Genomic DNA, 18,382 nt, shown 5'->3' on the forward strand with positions numbered 1-18,382 from the left:
CGCTTCACAGAGCAGTAAGTTTTCCACTTTCAGAGCAACTGAAATCCATCCCATACTAAGAGCAACTTACCTGAAACTACCATAGACTATAAGTAGAATGGAAATCAGAAATGTAGACACTTGACTGGAATCCACCAGGGAATACGCCCTAGAGAAATAAGAGGGGGGAAAAAGTTAAATCACATAGCACAAGTCCTCCCGGAGTTGACAGTTTGGTGGAGTTCTACCCCACAAAGTTTCATTTAAGTTAAAAAAAAAGGGGGGGGGGGATCCCTAGGTGGTGCAGCGGTTTAGCGCCTGCCTTTGGCCCAGGGCACGATCCTGGAGACCCAGGATCGAGTCCCACATCAGGCTCCTGGTGCATGGAGCCTGCTTCTCCCTCTGCCTGTGTCTCTGCCTCTCTCTCTCTCTCTTTCTCTCTCTCTCTCTCTCTCTCTCTGTGACTATCATAAATAAATAAATAATTTTTTTAAAAAAGGGTATAAATTAGCAAAAAAACCCCCAGCATAATTAAAATGAGATCTGCTAGTTTAATATAAAGAATACATGTGTAGGTTCACAGCCATTATTAGTTAACACTCTCAGGATGTTAAATGATATCAATGCAAAAATCCCACCTCTGTATACCACATATGCTTACAGCATCCACTCCAAATTTAAGTACCACCAAAATATCTACCATCACTGTGCCAAAGACAAAAAGTGTCAGTGATTAAACTGTTACCAGTTTACACTTGAACTGTCAATAATATTTTACTGCTTTTCCTCAGTGATGAGGTGAAGCCTGTGTTTCTCCTGAATTCCATTTCCATTTTTATAATTGCCCACTGGTTCTCTCCATCTGGGTGTCTTACACCACTTCTTTCAAGACAACAAGGTCCAAAATTAAGGTCAGTGTTTTTCCCATCATACTTGAGGGAATGGAATCATGCTTCCCTCAGTTCAAAGCTAAGAATCTGCTGCATCCTTAACACCCCTTCTCTTACTTTACACACATAATGACAAGTCCTGCAACTGCTACATCTCCAAACACCCCACTTCTCTAAATACTACTGGCAATTCTTTAGCTCCCTTTTACAGCTTGACTAACAGAAGTCTGTGTCTAAGTTTGTCTCTAGGAGTTAATGCTTTACACTAATTCTTGTTAGGGGTTTTCCTAAAACAAATTCCTCTTTATTTTTTAACAAATATTTAACGATGCCTCTGTGTCAGGCACTCTGCTAGTGACTGGGGATACAATAACAAAGATGACTGTCTTGGTCCCTCACTGAATGTTCTAAAAGAATAAAAAAATTAAACTCCATTCTTTCTAAAGGAATGAAAACAAAAAGTTAACATAAGTCAGTGAATATAATCATAGAAAATATTATAAAGGGGAGACAGACAAGTACAGGGTCCTCTGATAATATATAATAGGTGGATCCTATCGAAGATCTGGGCAGAAAGGGTGAGCTTTCCTTTGGGGAACAGATGAACGAGCGAGATACAAGACACAATAATGGACGTGGTGATTGTTTATGGGAGCTAAGAGAGCATTCCCACTTTTCTGGTGAGCAGCTGGTGGATGGCTATACCATTAAGCAAAAAATGCAACATATGGAAGCAGATTCCTTGTATGTTGGGTTTTGGATTGTTAAGGAGACAGGTGGATATGTGGATCTACAGCTCAGAAGCAGCTCTAAGCCAAAGATATATATTGGGAGCTCATCACTTTCAACACGGTAACTGAAACCCTAGGTGTGTGTGAGACTGCCCAGCAGCAGTGAGAAGAGGACCCAGGAGGAAGGCCTGAGAAACTTCTAAAATTTAAAGATCAGGAAGAAGGAGAAGCTGCAAAACACACAGACACACACCCCAAAATGAAAGAGAAAGAAAACCCAGGATAGCACGGTAAGTGACCAGAGTGTTTTACAGAGGCAGCAGGATCAGATGGTGCCTGAAATTAAACCCTTGCTCTACCGCTTACCAGAAGTTACTGAACCTGTCTAAGGGCAGCTTCTTCACCTACAAAATGGGAATGACAACATCTACCTTAAATAGCTAATAAAGAATCAAATAAGGTAATTCCTATAATAAGCTGAATATGAGAACCACTGTTAATATTAGGAGGGAGAGGTCACCTGTGCTGAAGGCTACAGAGACAGTAAGATAAAAACTGAAGTGTCCTTTGGATTTCTTTAGTAAGTCACCTGTTACCTTAGCAAGAACACTTAGGCATGGCAGTGATGGGGGTCAGGTGGGAACTGGCTGAGAAGTTAGAATTAGGTAAATGGAAACAGAAATCTTTTTGAAAGGCACAAGGAAGGGAACAGTAGTGGGAGGGAACATAAGGATGAGGGAGGCCTGAAAAAAATTTTTGTTTTAAAGATTTACTTATTTTAGAGAGAGACAGAGCAAGAGCACATGCACGTGCAGGGGGCGGGAGGGATAGAAGAAGGAAGAAAAGAGTTTTAAGCAGACTTCACACTAAGTGTGGAGCCCCATGCAGGGCTCAATCCCATGACCCTGAGATCACCACCTGAATCAAAACCTAGAGTAGATGCTCAGCTGACTATGCCACCCAGGCCTGAAATTTTTTTAAGATAGGAAATACTCAACCATTTGTGTATGCTGACTGGAAATAATCCCAATGAGGAGGGAAAGACTAGTGAATACAGAGAAGTTTCCTTTAATCTTTCTAAAAAATATGACACACTGTGAAATTTCATAAGATATTGTGATCTAAAAAAAAAACAAAAATAAAAATAAAAGATATTGTGATCTGCAGTGTCATTTTTTTGGATCTTTAGTTATTAGAGGCATATACTGAATGAACTCTGGGTAAAATGACAGGATTCAAGGTTTGCTTTAAAATGTCCCAGGAAAAGGGGATGCCTGGGTGGCTCAGTGGCTGAGTGTCTGTCTTTGGCTCAGGATGTGATCCAGGGGTCCTGGGATCAAATCCTGCATTCAAGCTCCCCATGGGGAGCCTGCTTCTCCCTCTCCCTGTGTCTCTCATGAATGAATAAATAAAATCTTTTAAAAATGTCCCAGGAAGGGGCGCCCAGGTGGCTCAGTTGGTTAAGCATCTTCCTTCTTCTCTGCTGGCTCTCACTCTTGCAATTAAATAAAATCTTTTTTTTTAATGTCCCAGAAGAAAAAAAGGTAAGAGGGATAGATTTTTTAAAGGCAAAATTATTTTTAATTATTGAAGCTAGAAGGATAGGTTCATGGGAATTCATTATAAAAGCTTACCCTTCAACAACAACATATAGGGGTCAGGGATGCTAACCCCCCTCCACGGTCAAAAATACATGTGCAACTTTTGATTCCCCAGATACTTAACTCTTAATAAACTACTGTTGACCAAAAGCCTCACCAATAACATCAACAGTGGGCTAATATACTTGGTATGTTAAACTACATATTACATTCTTTTAATAAAGCTAGAGAAAAGGGAATGTTAAGAAACCATAAGGAAAATACATTTATAGTCCTGTAATGTATGCACCAAAAAAAAAATCTATGTATAAGTGGACCTATTCAGTTCAAAACCATGTTATTTAAGAATCAATTCTTTTCTCTCTACTTTTGTGTATTTTGAAAACTTCCACAATAAAAAGTTAAAAAAAAACCCACCTTTTTTCACAGTAACAGGAAAATTGGTCGGTTAGCAGTGTGAGGGGCAGATGAATACAGGAACATCTGTTCTGGGTCATGAGTTCTGAACTACAGCACCCCACAGTAGGCAACCAACCCTTCACAATGTGGGGCCCAGGAAATTTAACAAAAATCCCCTGCCCCTGGACAAGCAGAGCAGGACTGATTCCATTTTGTGCTACATACCTCCTGTATGACCCCCACATCACCTGCTTATTGCTAAGGCGCTGCCCCACCCTAGTCAAGCCGCCGGGCACACCCTAATCTGGGCACACCCTAATCGGAAATCGGCTCATAACAATGTAACCCTCCTTTGTGCCCGCCAAAACTGCATGCCAATTCTGACCAAAGTAATAGGCCAGCTTAAATGGATACTATAGGGTAAGATGTAATTCAATTGGCCACCTGCATGTGAACCGACATGACTGTGCAACTTTCTGCATATCCCATTGGCCACTGGCCCCTATAAAGCTGCTACGCCTCTTAGTCTCCTCTTAGTCTCGGGGCCCAAGTCCCTGCTCCGCTGTGTCGGGTATACTTGGATCCAAGCTCGAGCTTGTAAATAAACCCTCGTATGTTTGCATCAGTGTCGGCTCCTTGGTGGTTTCTCAGATTCGCAATCTTGGGCACAACAACAAAATTTCAGTCAGCAAAGGGAATGGGAATGCAGGAGACAGGACAACCACCCTAGCCTCTCTGCTAGCCTGTGTTAAGCAATATAGCTATGGTTGGCCAACGTGTTCTCTTTCAGACAGACAACCAGATGACGCAGACAGGGCTTAACTACCACAAGACATTTCATATATTAGGAAAACCAATTCAATCAATTTCTCTTTATTTTAGAATTATGTTTCTTGCTTTGACATTATGTTTTTTGTACATATCTCTTCTTATAATTCTGAAAACACATGACCTCTGTTGAGAAGGTACATTTTCTTAAAATTAAAAAAAAATTTTTTTTGGAAAACATGATATATTCATATAGTACAAAAATCAAAACTATGTATATTAAAAGGTACACACCAGAAAGTCTCACTCCCACCTAGTTTTCCCCAGGTCCTCTTTATCGGTTTTTTAAAAATATTTTATTTATTTGAGAGAGATAGCCAACTGAGCCATCCATCCACAGGCGCCCCCTGCCTGGTCCTCTTTAGTTAACTACTTTTATTAGTTTCTTATAGGGTCTTCTAGAATATGTAACAAATACATATTATTTCTCAACATTTCTTACACAAAAGATGAGACTATGCACTCCTCTCAAGCTCTTTTTACAATATAGCCTAGAGATCTTCCTATATATCAATATGTGCAGATTTTTAAAATTTTCTTTAAGCATCTATACAGTATTCTATTCATCTAATTCTATTACAGATACACTAAAAAGATTCTTTTTTAAACAAATCCCCTTTTGATGTGGATATTGTGGTTGTCCCAAAAATTCTGTTACCCATACTTCTGCAATAAAGAGCTGTGTATATTATACCTGCAATGCACACATGAAATGACCCGTCTGTGTAGAACAAAAGAAAGGTCTTAAAAATGAAACTGCTGGATCCCAGAGGAAATGCACATGTAATTTGATAGATGTTGCCAAACTGCCTTCTAGAGACCTTATATCATTTTGCATTCTCACCAGCAGCAGATTACATAGAGTTCCACTTTCCAAAGCCTTGCCAAAAGTGACTTTTAATTTTTGAATTTTTACCAATCTGAAACATGAAAATTGGTATCTTAATACGGCTTTCATTTGCATTAATTTTCTGGTGTAATTAAAATTTCAAATTGATTAAAAGTGAATGTAAGCAGCTTTTCACATGATTAAAGGCTAGCAGGCATTTTAAAAAGAATATCAAATTTTTTCCAGACTCCAAAGCTATAAAAAACAAAGGCAGATTTTCTTTTTTCCTTTTTAAAGGAATTTTTCTTTTCTTAGTGTTTTACTTGGATTGGATGGCTTGGCTTTTTTGTACTCTTTGTATTCTGAAGCATATTGTCATTATGTATGTAAAAGGTAGATTAGAGCCTAAACTTCCCAAATCGGTATCTTAAGATTTCATATTATTGTTTATTCCTTTTGCTACATCTCTCAAATCTGTGGAGACTCTCCAGAGACTCATCATTGAAGACTTCTAGACGTCAGAGGTTGAACTGTTAATTAAAACCAGCTCTTGGTCTTCCATGGATCCTCTGGATTGTGCTCTGGTCTCTGTGGCTGACCATCTTGTAGTCACTGATTTTCTTCAGTCTTTTTCAAGGCAAGGATTTGACCATGTGCAAAATACCTTCTAAAGAGGCTGATCAGGGCTACCATCAGCCTATAAGCATGTTACCCTCTATAGAACTAAACACATAATTTCAGAAAGTGGTTTCTTCTGGACTGAATAGTTTTATTTTTCCAATTTATACATGAAAGTCTGGAGAAAAGCTCACCCTTGATATATCCATGGTATTTTACAACAAAACTTAAAAAACTTATTACATTGCAAACTGTACCAAGTATCACATAATTGGAAATTATAAATTATTTCATGGACATTATTTGAAATGTCATAGATTTTTTTTGTTGTTGTTAAAGATTTTCAACTCAAACTACTGTCCTGGAAATTTTACAAAAAGCTTTTTAACATGAAGGATTTATTATACAAAATACGATTAAAACTAATGTTAGCCAATTTGTATTTTTAAAACAGTATCAATATTCTTTTTAAAAAATTAAAAAATTGGGGCACCTGAGTGGCTCAGTCAATTTAGTGTCCGACTCTTGATTTAAGTGGTCATAATCTCAGTCATGAGCTCAAGCCCCATGTCGGGCTCTGTACTGAGCACAGAGTCGGCTTGTCCCTCTCTCTGTGCTCTTCCTCCTGTTCACGCTCTTGTCTCAAATAAATAAAAATCGTTTTAAAAATTACAAAAGTAATCCATGTTCATTGTAAAAACCCAAATAATAGGTAAGAAACAAAAGTACAAGTGCCTCTCTCTCCCCCTTCTCTGCACTCCCATTCCCTAGGAGGAGACATTTGCTTACAATTTGGTGTGTGTACCTTCCATATAAATGGTGTATGCAAAATGTAAAAATACCATAAAAACGACACATACGTATTCTTCTATAACTTACTCTTTCTACATACCAGAAACTATTCTTTTCTATCACCTTACCTTTTGGTATAAAATTAAGACATGGAAAACCCGACAATAGAGAAGGCATTCTTTTTTTTTCTTTTCTTCGAGAGAAATCTTCCAGGTTCAATGGACATAACTTTTAGCATACACACTGTATAAAATTCTCATTTCAGGGATCCCTGGGTGGCGCAGCGGTTTGGCGCCTGCATTTGGCCCAGGGCGCGATCCTGGAGACCGGGATCGAGTCCCACATCGGGCTCCCGGTGCATGGAGCCTGCTTCTCCCTCTGCCTGTGTCTCTGCCTCTCTCTCTCTCTCTATCATAGATAAATAAAAATTAAAAAAAAAAATCTCATTTCAGAGGTATTAACAACAGCAGGATCTCCCAATGCTTCACACTTTTTCTCTTAACTTGACTTTCTAAATTAGGAGAGTAGACTGTTCTTTCTAACCTCAACAGAAACAAATGGACACCTGTGCCTACATTTCTGTTGCACTTTTTTCAAAGGCAAACTATGGAGTCCCACAGGTAAAGATAATGTCCATGTCCTGACACCGAAGAGTCAAATCTTGTGTGAAAAACATGAGGAAGCACTGCATCTTCTGTTCTGGCAGATGTGCTCTAACAACTCCTGTCAGGCCTAGAGCCTATCAAAAACACTGGTATTATACATATTACATTTCAAACATGTACAGAAATCATTTTTGGAAAACATCTGCTTATGAAATGTGAACATGCTAGCACATTTTGTCACTGACACTGAACATGTTAAAACATTCTGATATCCTAAAACAACTTGACTACGAAGTTTTTCTTTTTCCACATTTACCAGAAAACTTTCTGCCACTTACATTCTCTAAGTGTAGGGACTTCTTTCCAGAGATGTATTGTTTTATGAATCATTTAAGTTTATTTCATTAGCGGTCACTTGTGCCAAGTTTAAGTAGAAATATGTAACACTTTACTATTAATACTAAGTCTTTAAAAAGCCCTAAGGACAGAAGACACTTGCTGATGATAAGCCTAGGATGTGGTCAGAAACACAAGTTCTCCCCCTCACACCAGCTGTCTTAGCCAACAGTCTGCTGGGTCATGTTGTATCTTATACAAAAAGATAATTACAAAAACAGCAGAAGTAAAGACTGAATGGAACATCAACGTAAATATCAAACTGCACTGTCCAATATAGCAGCCACTAGCCCTAAAATGGCTACTAACCACAATTAAATTTTTAAATTTAATTTTTTTTTTTTAATTTTTATTTATTTATGATAGTCATACAGAGAGAGAGAGAGAGAGAGAGGCAGAGACACAGGCAGAGGGAGAAGCAGGCTCCATGCACCGGGAGCCCGATGTGGGATTCGATCCCGGGTCTCCAGGATCGCGCCCTGGGCCAAAGGCAGGCGCCAAACCGCTGCGCCACCCAGGGATCCCAAATTTTTAAATTTAATTAAAATTTTGTTTCATTGGTTATACTAGTCAACTTTTAAGTGTCCAATAGCTGGTGGCTACTGTACTAAATGGCCAGATAAAGAACATTTCCACTGAGGCAAAAAACTGTCACATCTGATATTTTACTGAGCGCTTAATTCTCACAGCCATTCTATAAGGTTAGGTCCTACATGTCCACAACCCCTTACCCAAAACAATACCTGTGGAAAGAGGTGTTGCAGAATTCAGAATTTTTTGGATCTTATACAGAAACACCCTCAATGAGGTCTAGTGTAGTACCCTTCAATCAAATATTAATGTTTCTGTAGTGAAACATGGATAACCGCACTAAAGAAGATAAAGATTAGAAACTGCTTCGCATCAACTTAGGTCAGGTTTTGCTTCCAAATGGATTACAGAAAAACTCTGGGTTTTCAGAATTTGTGATTTGGGAATTGTGGGCCTGTGTGATTATCACCATTCCGAGGTGAGGAGTCAGGTGCAGTTCTGAATATAGGCAGCCTTACTCCAGAGTCTCTCAAAGTGACTTGACCATCTGATTACAAACTTTAGAGGAGTCAGGAAGCTCTAGTTTCTATCTTTAATTATACTATAACTAGCCGTTTGATCTTCCCTGGTCAAGCCTTTACATTTTTCTCGTCTCTATAAAATCCTTTTTGCCTAGATAAACTTGAAGGTCCAAGTAATTTTTATTTTCAAGATTCTAGGTATTCATTTTGTGTTTCCTCAAAAAAAATTAAGTATTACCTCTTACGTTTGGCTGATCACTGGCATGTTATAGGTATATTAGCACTGTTTCCAGGCACTAAAGACCGGTATTTACTTTTTTAAAATTTGAGGATAGTTGACACACAATGTTACATTAAAAGTTTCAGGTGTACAACATAGTGAGATTCACCAAATATATACACTATGCTAAGTTCACCACAAGCTACCATACAACTGGTACTTACAACTATTATAATATCATTGCTTATATTCCTTATGCTGTGCCTTTAATACCTGTGACTTACTAATTCCATAACTGGTTGGTTTAATCAACCCAAAGAAAATTCCTCTTCAGTCACTTTCTAAAAAAAAAAGGCCAGCCCAGAGTCTAACCTACAGCTCTTTTGTTCCTTTGTCAAACAGACTAATTAATAAAGCGTTTCCACTGCTGATAATGATGGGGAGAAGAGGGCCTCATCCATACCTCTCTCTTCTTTTTGTCCACAAAAAGTGGTGAAGAAAGATTCATCAGCACTTCAGAAATACGCAGAGATTCTAGAACTTTAAACTACAGGAGTTGGGGTCTGGGTTTAGGGGGTACAACCAGAGTAGGGTATGCAAGGAGGGAAAAGGATTCCAAGGAAAAAGGGTAGGTAGTCTGGACAATTCTAGGAAATCAAAGCCCGGCAATATTATCTATTTCATAGCCTCCACACTTCAGACTCTCCCAAAGCCATCAGCAGAAATGTGGCATCTCTCAAGACCTCTCTGCTTTTTCCAGAGACTGGATGCACATTAAAGACAGGAACATACTCTATGCTCAAACAAAAGAATTCCTATTGAAATGCAAAAAGAAACTAAATACATGCATTTTAGACATGCCAAAATCAGGTTAGCCAAATGTATTGCAGACAGACTTGGGAGACTTTGCCAAGTGATGTATTAGTACAGGTTTGCTGTTGAGATATTTTATATGGTCACTATGAAAAGCTCTAGTTCTTTCATTACATTCCCGCAAGTCATAATAGACAATGACAAAAAGCTACCAGAAAGTTGTCTCATATACAGTAAGATTATATTCTGCACCCTAAGATTTTTAGAGCCACACTAGATTTTATTTAGTAATTGCTCTACAGTCAAATATTTCTAGCTGCTTTACCAGCAAGTGCTTATAACACATATCCTGCTAAAAATCATGCCAAACTGAGACACAGAGAGTACTGTCCTATAATGTGTTCTATGTGTCAGCCTTCCAGCTATACAATGAAAGCATTCTTGTTCATCCAACAAACCAAGCAACTAATATTCCAACCCGGCACAGACAGTGCCCTAGACTAGCACTTTGCAAACGTTTTCATCTCGAAATTATTTACACACTTGAAATGAAGACCCCTTAACACTTTTGTTCCTGTGGGTAGTAACTATTAGAACTAAATTAAAACAAAAATTAAAAACATTTACTAACTCATTTAAATATAATAAAAATATTGCATACAAGTATAATTTTATTATTATTTATTTGAAAAGGTTTTATTATTTGAGAGAGAGAGAGTCACAGCTAAAGAGCACCAGCAGGAGTTGCAAAGGGAGAAACAGGCTCCCCGCTGAGGAGGGAGCTCCACCTGGGCTCAATCCTAGGAACCAGGGATGATGACCTGAGACAAAGGCAGACACTTAACGGACTAAGCCACCCAAGTGCCCCGTGAGCATAATTCTTTTTAAGATTTATTTGTTTACTTTAGAGAAAGAACAGAGGGATAGGGGCAGAGGGAGAGAGTGTCTCACGCAAACTCTGTGCTGGGTTGGTATTGAGCTCAGAGCCTGATGCAGGGCTTGATCTCAAGAGCCTGAGATCATGACTTCAGCCAAAACCAAGAGGCCAATGCTTAACCAACTGTACCACCCAAGCACCCTGAGCATACATTTTTTTTTTAAAGGAAAAGAACTGTTCTTCAAAACAAAGAATTTGGAGAGACAAGGGGCATCCTCTTACATTTCTGCACAACTCTTTAAATGTCTGGCTTAAAAGGAAGATATAACCAGATTCTCATACTTGCTTCTGCATTCAGTGGGTTGCCATATGTTACATTAGTTGAATGCTATGGAGAATGAAATCTGGCCTTAAACAGATGGGCAATTAGAAAAGGAGTACTGTAGTAACATTTTTAGATAACTAAGGATACTCTTCTTTGATAGATACTATACATCAACAAGTGGTAATTTCTTAAAGGTTAATTTCAATGTGAAATATGATACCATATCAGTGAATTTTTTTGTTATTATGTTAAAATCCAATGGATTATGCTATACTTTGAATGGATCCTTTACCCACGTCTGATTTTGTAACATCATACAACGGCCATCTGGAAAACAAGGATTCATTAAGTTATGTAGCTTTTGGGATGCCTGAATGGCTCAGTGGTTGAGCATCTGCCTCCGACTCAGGAGGGTGTGATCCTGGAGTCCCGAATCAAGTCCCACATCTGGTTCCTTGCAGGAGGCCTGCTTCTCCCTCTGCCTGTGTCTCTGCCTCTCTCTGCGTCTCTCATGAATAAATAAAGTCTTAAAAAAAAAGTTATGTAGCTTTTCCACACGTCACATTTTATTATACAATATCTGAAAAACCACATTTGTTAAATATCATTCCTGAGGCCAATGATAAAATTTTCACCAAAAAGTCAAATTTTATCACTGGCAAGATTATCCTTTTTTAAAAGACTTTTATGCATTTATTTGAGAGAGAAAACAAGAGACAGAGCACAAGTGGAGGAAGAGGGGCTGCGGGAGAGGGAGAAGCCGACTAACCAATGAGCAGGGAGCCCGATGCGAGCTTGATTCCAGGACCCTGGGATCATGACCTGTACCAAAGGCAGACACTCAACTGACTGAACCACCCGGAGGCCCTTGTTTTATTTTTTAAGTGACAGGATCACTTTATTCATTTTGGAGAAACTGTCAAGGTGTAAATAACTCTAGTTGTCCACTAGTCATTCTTTAAGTAAAAATAATGTTCCAAGAAAAAAAGTGGCCAGTTCATCAGCTAGCATCTCACATGACTGTACAAGTGTTTTTTCAAGAAAACCAATGGTACTTTAGTATACAGAAGTGCTTAATCAGAATTTTCCATTTCATTATCTAAAAATGTGTTCTAAAAAAATTAAAAAATAAAAAATAAATAAAAATGTGTTCTTGGGCACCTGGGTGGCTCAATGGTTGAGTGCCTGCCTTTGGCTCAGGTTGTAGTCCTGGAGTCCTGGGATTAAGTCCTGAATCAGGCTCACCACAAAGAGCCTGCCTCTCCCTCTGCCTATGTCTCTGCCTCTCATGAATAAATAAATAAAATCTTTAAAAAGTGGGAGCCCGGGTGGCTCAGCAGTTCAGCACTGCCTTCAGCCCAGGGCCTGATCCTGGAGACCCGGGATCAAGTCCCACGTCAGGCTCCCTGCATGGAGCCGGCTTCTCCCTCTCCCTGTGTCTCTGCCTCTCTCTCTCTCAGTGTCTCTCATGAATAAATAAATTAATAATCTTAAAAAAAAAATAAAAGGTGTTCTCAAGGGCTGAGATTCATTAAAAGTAATTTTCACTGCTTCACCCTAAGTGAAACTGGTTTATTTTTTAACGGTATATGCATGGAGGTGAAGAATATAGTTATTACTAGAATAGTTTGATGCCACTGCCTTGATTCCTGTTACAGCCCAGCAGTGGTTTTACTCATCACCACTTTTCACCATAAGAAGAAAAAGACAAATAACTTTAATGGCATTATGCAGTTTGAAACTCAGAGGCCCCCTGAAAGGGTCTGAGAAGGGATTCAAGGGTCACACTTTGAGAACCACTGCCTTACACATTTGTCCACAAGCCCTGGCTATACAGATTGCTAGCATTTTCTCATATGCAATTCTAAAATCACAAAACACCAAGAAGACTGAACACATTTTTTGCTATGTAAGATTTTGGCTTTAAATATGATATGCAGAATGACTTATTTACCAGGCCTTAGAAATGCTACAATCTTTCCCTTTAAGGTAGAGCATATTGAAAGAGGATTTAATTTGTATTTTTTTTACAAATTATTTATATGAGAAAGACCGCGTGCATGCATGTGCAAGAACAGGGAAGGGCAGAAGGAGAAGGAATTTGACGCTGACTTTGCATTGAGCATACAGCCAATGCAGGGCTTGGTCTTACAACCACGGAGATCATGACCTGAGCAAAAACCAAGAGTTGGAAGCTTAAATGACTGAGTCACCCAGATGCCCCTGAATTTGTATTTTTATCTGAAATATTTGTCTAACATTATAATGTCTACAATCCTCTTCCATATTTTTTCACATTTTAAGAAAAGAAAACCAAATAAAGGAGATCCCTGGGTGGCTCAGCAGTTTAGCACCTGCCTTCGGCTCAGGGCGTGACCCCGGAGTCCTGAGATCAAGTCCCACACCGGGCTCCCTGCATGGGGGCCCGCTTCTCCCTCTGCCTGTGTCTCTGCCTCTCTCTCTGTGTGTCCCTCATGAATAAATAAATAAAACCTTAAAAAAAAAACCCTCCAAATATGTATCCTAAGCTTCATAATGGAATAGGTAATCTTAGTAAAATTTTAATAAATTAAATCTTTATGTGCAAGATACAAAGTAAGACAGTCAATTAAGAAAAAAGTGTGTAAAAAAGACACAAGGTGACAGAATGTAATGTTTTAATAGAGAAATAAAGTGTTATAGGAGGTGCTATGGGTTGCCACATGCCAAGAGTGGACAAACTACGGCCTTCTGTCATTCCAGTAAACAGAGTCAAGCTCATTCATTCAGGTATTGTTTTTTGCTGCTCTAGTACTTCAATGGCAGTTATATAGTTGTAACAATTTCCAAAGGGCTCATAAAGCTCAAAATATTTACTACCTAGGGGATCCCTGGGTGGCTCAGCGGTTTAGCGCCTGCCTTTGGCCCAGGCCGCGGTCCTGGAGACCCGGGATCAAGTCCCGCATCGGGCTCCCAGCGTGGAGCCTGCTTCTCCCTCCTCCTGTGTCTCTGCCTCTCTCTCTCTCTCTCTCTGTCTATCATAAATAAATAAATAAATAAATAAATAAATCTTAAAAAAATTTTTACTACCTAGTCCCTTGTGGAAAAAGTTTACTCATCCTTGTATACTGCTGTTACTATACAAGGCCACCTGGGTAACAGGGCCAGCAAATGTGAAAATACAACCTACTCCTTTCCTCCTAGAAAATGCAGCTTGACATTGGGCACAAAACTTGATGAGCAAAACCTTGTGTCCTAATGGGTGGAAGCAACCACCTGGTGGGAGGGGCATCTTTTCCTTTCACAAAGGTGATTTATGAGCCTGAGTCCACTGGGGCCAGGGAGGCACTATTTCCTGCTTTGCACAGAGGGGTGTGTACGTGTGTGTGTGTGTGTGTGTGTGTGTAGTCTATCAAGAGTCACAAACATCTCTGAATCACACCATGAAGATGGGCGGATTTCCAATATCAAAATATTTTTGCATTAAAATGAAGAATTTTTATTCTTTCATATCCCTTCATTATCACCAAATACTTTACAAAAAGAACATATATGAGAGGTACCATATGTTAATATTTTACATTTTAGCAGCCAGTACAGTGAAAAATTATTTTCATTAGAGATGCAAAATCTGCAAACTGAGCAAATTCTTATGAAAGAAAGGTATTAGCCTCCAAGGCATCAAAGATAATCAGTAGTCATTTTTATTTCAAATGGATTTTATTGTGTAGGACAGATAAAGGGTTTACTGGGCTCCAGTGAAATAGAAAGAAGACCCCACACTGAAGGATTCCATGGCAATATGTTTCCATTCTTTCCTATGAGTTACTCTTTTAGACAGGTCCTCATATCGCAATTTCAAAAGCATGTGCATTCTTTGGTGATTTGAGCATACACTCAACAACATAATTGTGACCTCTGTGTTAAAACATCAACAGCCAGAAATAGCCCTGTATTAGCTGTAACATATATTTTTAAGGCAAGGGGAAAATCTAGGCAGTTGGTTTTATTCCAGGTACAAGCTGGAATAGAATGGTTTATGTATTTTCTTTTGACCAAGGAACTCATTTTTAGAAAAGAAATTATAATGCAGCTTTCAAAGACATTTTTGTATCACTTATCCAAGACTGCTCTAGAACTTGAACTAAATAAATTTTCTTACAAATTTACAAAACTTTGTGTTAACATACTGGCCAAGATTAATATTTCATAAAGGAACTATTCCTGCATGTCTGAGTACTCTCTCATGATATGTGCCCATAAAAATTAGTAAGGCCTATGTATATACCCAAAACACCTGAAAGCAAGGACTCAAGAGATACTTGTATGCATGTTCACAGCAACATAATTCACAACAGCCTAACATGGAAGCAACCAAAGTGTCCATCAATGAAAGAATGGACAAAGCAAATGTGGTGTATACACACAACTGAATATTATGCAGCCTTGAAAAGAAAAGCAATTTCAAAACATGCTACCACATAGATGATCTCTGAAAACATGGCAAGTGAAGTAAGCCAGACACAAAAGGACAAATAGTGTTTGATCTCACTTATGTGAGGGACCTAGACCAGGTAAATTCATAGAGAGAGAAAGTAGAAGTTGCCAGGACTGAGAGCCATTGTTTAATGGGTACAGAATTGTTTGGGATGATGAAAAAGCTCCAGAAATGGAGAGTGACGGTGGCTGCACAAAACCTAAGTGAATGGACTTAATGCCAATGATCTGTATACTCACAAATGGTTAAACTGGCAACTTTTATATTTATTTTACTACAATAAAATTTTCCAAAAAACAAGAAGGGATTTTTTTTTAACATTGCTCTTTTTTTAAGATTTTGTTTATTTATTCATGACAGACACACACACACACACACACACACACACACACACACACAGAGGCAGAGACACAGGCAGAGGGAGAAGCAGGCTCCATGCAGGGAGCCCGATGTGGGACTCGATCCCGGGTCCCCAGGATCACACCCCAGGCTAAAGGCAGCGCTAAACCACTGGGCCACTGGGGCTGCCCTAACATTGCTCTTAAAATCATGCAGCAAACTGATTTTTACTTCATGAGTCTCATTACAAGATTATTCTCTGCCATTTATCATGCTGATAATAGATACACATATAATTCTGTAAACAAAGTCTCAAAAGCATGCACACAATTCCAAAATCTGGACTTTAACATGATTATTTTGCAAGACTTATAAAAAAGTCAATGCTACAGGGGCATCTGGGTAGCTCAGCCAGTTAAGCATCTGACTCTTGATTTTGGCTCACGTCATGATCTAAGGGTCTTGAGATGGAGCCCTGCTTTGGGCTCTGCACTCAGCAGGGCAGTCTGCTTGTGATTCTTTCCCTTTACGCCCTCATGTGTGCACACTCTCTCTCTCCGAAATAAATCTTTAAAAAAAAAAAAAAAGTGAATGCTACAGGTTGACATTTAGTCCTTTCTTGGCAGCTAATCTCTCCTAGTGATAAACCTACTTCTGTGAAGAAGCAAAAAGTCTCACAATTTAAGTCACAGTGCTTCCATTACTTCTGTGAAGAACCAGATTTAAAAGGAATGTCCAAGAATAAGAGGAATTTCTAAGACAGTCTGAATTTTGGTAAGAAATCGCCAATTCCTATGAAGATATTTCCCACCTGTATATACTATAGTCACCTCAAATTCAACACATCTAAAACCCAAGAAATCTCCCCATCATCTTGCAAAATCTAACATCTGTTATACACTCCAACAGTAATAACTGTTTTTGTCACTGTCCTATCCTATCTAATTCATCACTGCATGTATGACTATTGAAATTAGTACTCTAATAAGTGCTGGTACTCCAAGATAAAGACCCAGCTCCCTATCACCCACCAAGTATTGTCTGATGAGGAAAGACAGAAGTAATTTGACAGAAGCTATCAAATTACGTGGAAAGGTGTAGAAGCTCAGCTTGGAGGCCGCTGTGAGAGTCTGGTCTGTTAGGAGGTTACCAACAGTCTAGTAGTTTAGCTGGACGAGAGAAAAATGAGCAAGAGAAGCAACAGATGTGAGGGAGTAAGCATGGGTGGGAAAGACAGAGCAAGAGAATGAGCAAGAGGTAGAACGTACTCCCACAAGAGTATCTGTTGGGGGTTGTACCACTGTGTGGATGGGTGAAGTAGTGGGGGTGGGAGGGGAAGGCCAGTAAGGTTAAACAGGCCAGGTTCAACCTTCTAGAGATTCAAGCTGGGTTGCCATCTCTGCCAGTGTCTTCTTGACACACTCTAGCTCCTGCCCTCAGTACTCCATGGAATAAACTCTCCCTCTCCCTTAGATCAGCAACAATCTTGTTTCATCTAATAAACTTCAGTCAGTATCTTGACATGCTGCTCCCTCTGGCCCCTTGCTGATCTGACAATAATGACCGCCTCCTTCCTCTGAAACAATTTTGTCCCAGCTTCCACAATTTTCTTCTGGATTTGTTCCTATCCCTCTGGCTCCTAAACTTCTTAGTCTCCTTTTCTTCTGCCCATCAGAGTTCTGTCATTAGTTCCCTTCACTCCTTACTCCACACACTGTCTTTGAGTGACACTGTCCACTGTCACGTGTTCAGTTACCATGTCTACAAGCTGATGACTCCCTCTTCTAAGCAGTAAGTACTTCAATCTTCTATTGAGTACTGTGTCAAGCAGTGTATTAAATACTTTTGCAGATGAAGTAACTGAAACATAGTGAGGTTAATCAACCTTTTTCTTTTTACTATAGTCATTGTGTTTTGTATAATTCAATCTATAAAAAAATTTTAAAAGGATAGCATGGAAAACTATTACAGGAAGAAGCAGGCTAAAGCCAATATATCACATAATCCCACTTTTATTAAAAATGGGACTATTTCACATTTTTGTATTATAGGAGTTTTTATTTTTTATTTATTTATTTTTTTTAAATCTTTTTTTTTTTTTAAGATTTTATTTATTTATTCATGATAGACATAGAGAGAGAGAAGCAGAGACACAGGCAGAGGGAGAAGCAGGCTCCATGTACCGGGAGCCTGATGTGGGATTCGATCCCGGGTCTCCAGGATCGCGCCCTGGGCCAAAGGCAGGCGCCAAACCACTGCGCCACCCAGGGATCCCAGGAGTTTTTAAAACAACATGAACATTTAAAAAATTGTGTTTAGGATCTTAGAGGGCACATTAAGAAAAAGAAAAAGAAGTGCTTGTGATTTCTGATTTGGCTATATTTTTCATTTATTTTTAACCAAATGCTAAAAGCTTATGCTCTACAGTTAAATTTAACATCCCATCTATAGTAGAATTTATTTTTAAAAAGCCAAATTTAAAGATAAAGGTTTCCTTAAACTTTAAAAGCATTGTTACAATTACCTGTATATTTTAAGATTTATTTATTTGGTCATATAATCACATCAATTGAGGTCTTGATTCAGCACTAAATGCTACTTGCAGGTAAAT

The 18,382-nt window shown here is 38.9% G+C and overlaps 1 protein-coding gene across 2 annotated transcripts in view; it reads right to left on the reverse strand.

The window, feature by feature from the left end:
• The window catches only part of SPPL3 (signal peptide peptidase like 3), a 141,541-nt gene that overhangs the window by 42,370 nt on the left and 80,789 nt on the right, over nt 1–18,382 (reverse strand). The window contains exon 2 of one of the 2 annotated variants that reach the window (XM_026015837.2): nt 71–148. The exons of the other annotated variant lie outside the window; for it this stretch is intronic. Within the exon in view, the coding sequence (XP_025871622.1) occupies nt 71–148 (78 nt within the window). The remainder of the gene's footprint in view (nt 1–70; nt 149–18,382) is intronic. 2 annotated transcript variants of the gene reach the window in all.

The sequence above is a fragment of the Vulpes vulpes genome, chromosome 10 (assembly GCF_048418805.1).
Source record: "Vulpes vulpes isolate BD-2025 chromosome 10, VulVul3, whole genome shotgun sequence".
NCBI lineage: Eukaryota > Metazoa > Chordata > Mammalia > Carnivora > Canidae > Vulpes > Vulpes vulpes.